Source organism: Balearica regulorum, chromosome 28 (assembly GCF_011004875.1).
Source record: "Balearica regulorum gibbericeps isolate bBalReg1 chromosome 28, bBalReg1.pri, whole genome shotgun sequence".
Taxonomy (NCBI): domain Eukaryota; kingdom Metazoa; phylum Chordata; class Aves; order Gruiformes; family Gruidae; genus Balearica; species Balearica regulorum.
This window is the reverse complement of record NC_046211.1, coordinates 1,662,240-1,665,984: the sequence shown is the minus strand read 5'-3', so window position 1 is coordinate 1,665,984 and position 3,745 is coordinate 1,662,240. Positions and strand designations below refer to the sequence as shown.

Here is a 3,745-nt window from a genome sequence, read left to right as displayed (position 1 = left end):
CAGAGCCGGGCAGAGCAGGGGAGGCTCATCCGAGGACGAGTACAGCTTCGTTCTACCGCAGGTAGTGGGGAGCTTTTGGAGACAGTACTGGAAACCCTACAGCCTCCAGCAGAAGATCTGCAAGGATACTCTGTGCAAATAAGCAAGGACCACCAAGCTCAAGAAGCTGTTTGGCACAGCCTAAAGAGCGGTTGGAAGCTTTGTCCTGCTTCTGGTGGTAGAAGACAAGAGGTGCAGCCTGTGGAGAGCCAGGGCAGGTGCAGCACTGAACTGCACGGATATTTGGGGTTTTAGCAGGGCCCACAGCTGCCACTGAGGTACCTGTGGCCTCGGGCCCAGCCGCCATATCCACAACCCCCAAAGGCTCCGTAGCCCCCATAAAGCCCATAGCCTCCATAGCCCCCAAGGGCTCCGTAGCCCCCAAGGCCTCCATACACGCCATAGGCCCCAAGGCCTCCAAAAGCACCACGGCCTCCATAAGTGCCACCGTAGCTCCCTGCAACGCCGGGCACTCCCGCCGAGCCAACAACGCTGTGCTGCGGGAAGTTGCTGAGGATGGGCCCGGGGAAGGTGATCACCGAGGCCGGGGGCTGGATCACCACCGTGGAGTCGGGGCACTGCCGCACGCAGGGCTCGTTGACAGTGTCAGCCAGCGGGGCCGGGGTGGCCACCCCACAGGAAGGGACGCACAGGCTGGAGCAGGACATCTTTCAGGCAGGCAGAGAGTCCCTGGAAAAGGCACCAGGGATTAGGCAAAGGTGCGAAGAAGGGGCTGTATGAAGGGAGGCAGGGAGAGATCCTCAAGAGGCTTCCAAGAGCTGGACTTACCCCGTTGATCAGAAGAGTCAAGCAGAGGAAGCTGGATAGAGGGCTGTGAAGCCCTCAGCTCTTTTATACATGTCCCAGACTGCCCGAGGCATCGGCCAAGGGGGTGGTGGCGGAAACCCCAGGGAATCATCAAATCCAGCATACAAGCTTCTTGACACTATCTTCATGTGACCTGAGACAATTAAACTCCTCTTCACTGGGCACGTTGACATGCAAATGTGCCAAGGTGAAGAAAGACGTGATGGGAGGATCAGATCATAGTGGAGTATTACATGAAACACAAGGTGCTGCTGATGTAGCTGACCTGGCGTCAGCAATAAACCCCACTCTATGCCTAATCCCCCCACTTTACTTACATGCCATTGTCCTGAGCATCCTACAGAAGTGCTTTGCAATCCTGTGTACAGACATCATGCTGTCATTACATCCCTTTTACAAGCTGGTAAACAGAGGCACCGGGTTGTTGTCAAAGTCAGAAGCCATCGTACGTGCTCAGGGTGGCTCCTAAGTGCCCACCATCTCCCAGTGCTTGCAAAGGGACTAGGGACATCCCTAAGCCTTGACCATACCCTTGCTGGGTATCTGGGACTTGCAGTTCCCCTTGATGAAACTGCAAAGCGCAGGCTGCCTGACATGCCCACGCCTGCAGAGCACGTGGGCACGTGCAGCCTGTCTCGCTGCAGCTGCTCAAGCTGGCAGTTCCTGGCACAGCCCTTGCTGCCCAGCTGAGTAATCAAGTCCCTGCAGAGAGGGCTTAGGGAGGACCATGTTGGCTTAGGGAGGCCAACAGTACTTCAACTGAGGGCGGGGGTGGCTTCATGGCACACCCAGCGTGGGCTGGTGCTGGTAATCCCAGGCTGCAAGGCGTGTGCTGGCTCCAGGCATCACCCTGCAGCCTCAGGGCAATGTTTTCTGCAAAGGCTGATGCAGCAGGGCTGTGGCAAGGCATAAAAGCTGTGGCGGCCCGAGGCTTCCCTCACTTCGCGTCCAAACCGCTTTGACTCGCCAGTCTCGGTAAGCTCCCAGCCCTGTTCGTGGCACTGGCCTCCAGAGCACAGAGCCCCAGTAGGAGCCAGCCTGGATGCTGTTGGTGCTATTGAGTTCAGAATGAGAAAGGTCCCTGCCACCTGTCTGAGCAAGGGCCTTACTTCAACGCAGCATGGCCAGGACCACAAGGAAACACCGAAGACCTCCTTGGTGGGCATGGCGACGGGTTCTAGTGCTGGAGCACAGCAGGATGGGTGATTTTCATTCAGCAGAATGTGATTTTATAGCCTTCAAATGTTTCATTCAAATGTGGCTCTATACAACCAACCGTGATAGACCTTACAATTAGTTACTTTGCCTTCTCATCCCAGAAATTTGAATTTCTTTCCAGTTTTATCTTAAGATTTCCTGGAGTGGAAGAAACACATATGTGTGTGGCATTCCACAAATTTCTAACTTTCTCTTTTAACTAGGTCCCTTGTTAAAGCAGCTAAGTCTGTAGAACTACCGAGATATTTACCAATTATTTTAAGCTAACATTGTCTCTTGCTTGTGCACTCTGAAACACTTACTATGTTCCTGGTTTTACTCAGTAATTTATTCATAACTTTCCAGATTTTATTTCATAGCTTTAGCTAATGAACAATGGAAATTATGACCAGTTCCAGATAAATTTATGGACCGTAATGTCAATATACAGGTTGAAGAGCAATTTGCACGGTGCTTCTGCAGGGGACATTTGTCAGACTGACCAAGTCGCTTTCCTAGGAACAAAGCTCCTCTGACGCCAAGAGAAACCTCCATCCCAAAAGTTGCTGGAAGTGTAACCCACAGCTTTACTTGCAAATGTTTTCAATGAATTTTGACCTCTTATTTTGTAGTGTAACACAACTGAGCTGTGTTCCTCTTGCAGAATGCCCTCAAAGTGCCTCTGTGTGTGTGTGCTGTGTGTGTTCAAAGAACAGCAATCACATTCACAATAAGGGTTCTAGAGTTTAACAGGGCTTTGAAAGCACTTCACCGGCTGTTTTATGCGTAGACTGTGTTACAGCATCGTACTGTTAAGAGGTTACTACCGCTGCCAGTTAGGTACTTCAGTCATGAATAATAGAGTCACTTCAGCCTTGCGTCACGGGATCTCACCCTAGTAACAACTGTGCGGTTGTGCAGCCTGGGAACTTCACGCCATTTCATTGTCATTCAAATGGAGCCTTGCAGTAACGCTTGCAAACATTTGTCCTTAGCAGCACTTAATAATGCAAACAAGAAGTGTGCAATTTTCTGCTCTGTAACAGATCAAGTCTGTAAATCCAGAAAGCAGTCCCAGACACTGCCAGCACAAGAGTGCTTGAGAAAGAGGGATTTTCTTCCAAATTCTTGGGTTACTCCTCAGTTAAAATGGGTTTGCCTGCAGGCAGTCTGTGCATTTACAAATCACTAAGATGCGATGCTGTTAGTGTCCAATGTCTGCACATGCACTGTGATGTTAAGACAAATTTAAAAGAATATTTCCAAATCCTCCCTAGGCAATTCCAGAAAGGGTGACTTCGTTTTCTGAGATACTACTGGGTCATTATTTGCAAAATGTGTGCTCAGGTTCAACTGACATTCATAAAAGCTACAGGATGCAGTACGTCTCCGTAAAACATCAAGTAGGGGACAAAATCTGTGTACATCCAAGTCAGAAAAAGAAAAAGCGGGACATGTAATGATGCTATACCATTTTTAATAAGAATAAATCTCACAATCGCAATCTAAAATGACACAGAAAGCAGAAGCAGAAAGAATGTGTGCAGCGATTAATTGTATCTGCAGAAAATCTCCCGGTTTCATTGGTACCATTTTTGCTGCTACAGCTGTAGCATTTGGCTATCAGTTTCCATTTTCAAACTTTTCCACTTGCTTTAAGTCCAATGAAACAAACCCCATC

The 3,745-nt window shown here is 49.6% G+C and overlaps 1 protein-coding gene across 1 annotated transcript; it reads right to left on the bottom strand.

Annotated features, from left to right (window-relative positions):
• Positions 1 to 290: 290 nt before the first annotated feature.
• Positions 291 to 707, bottom strand: LOC142598453 (claw keratin-like). Its single transcript, XM_075737067.1, has one exon. It carries the CDS (start codon positions 705 to 707, stop codon positions 291 to 293), a length of 417 nt encoding a protein of 138 aa, XP_075593182.1.
• Between the last annotated feature and the right edge of the window lie 3,038 nt (positions 708 to 3,745).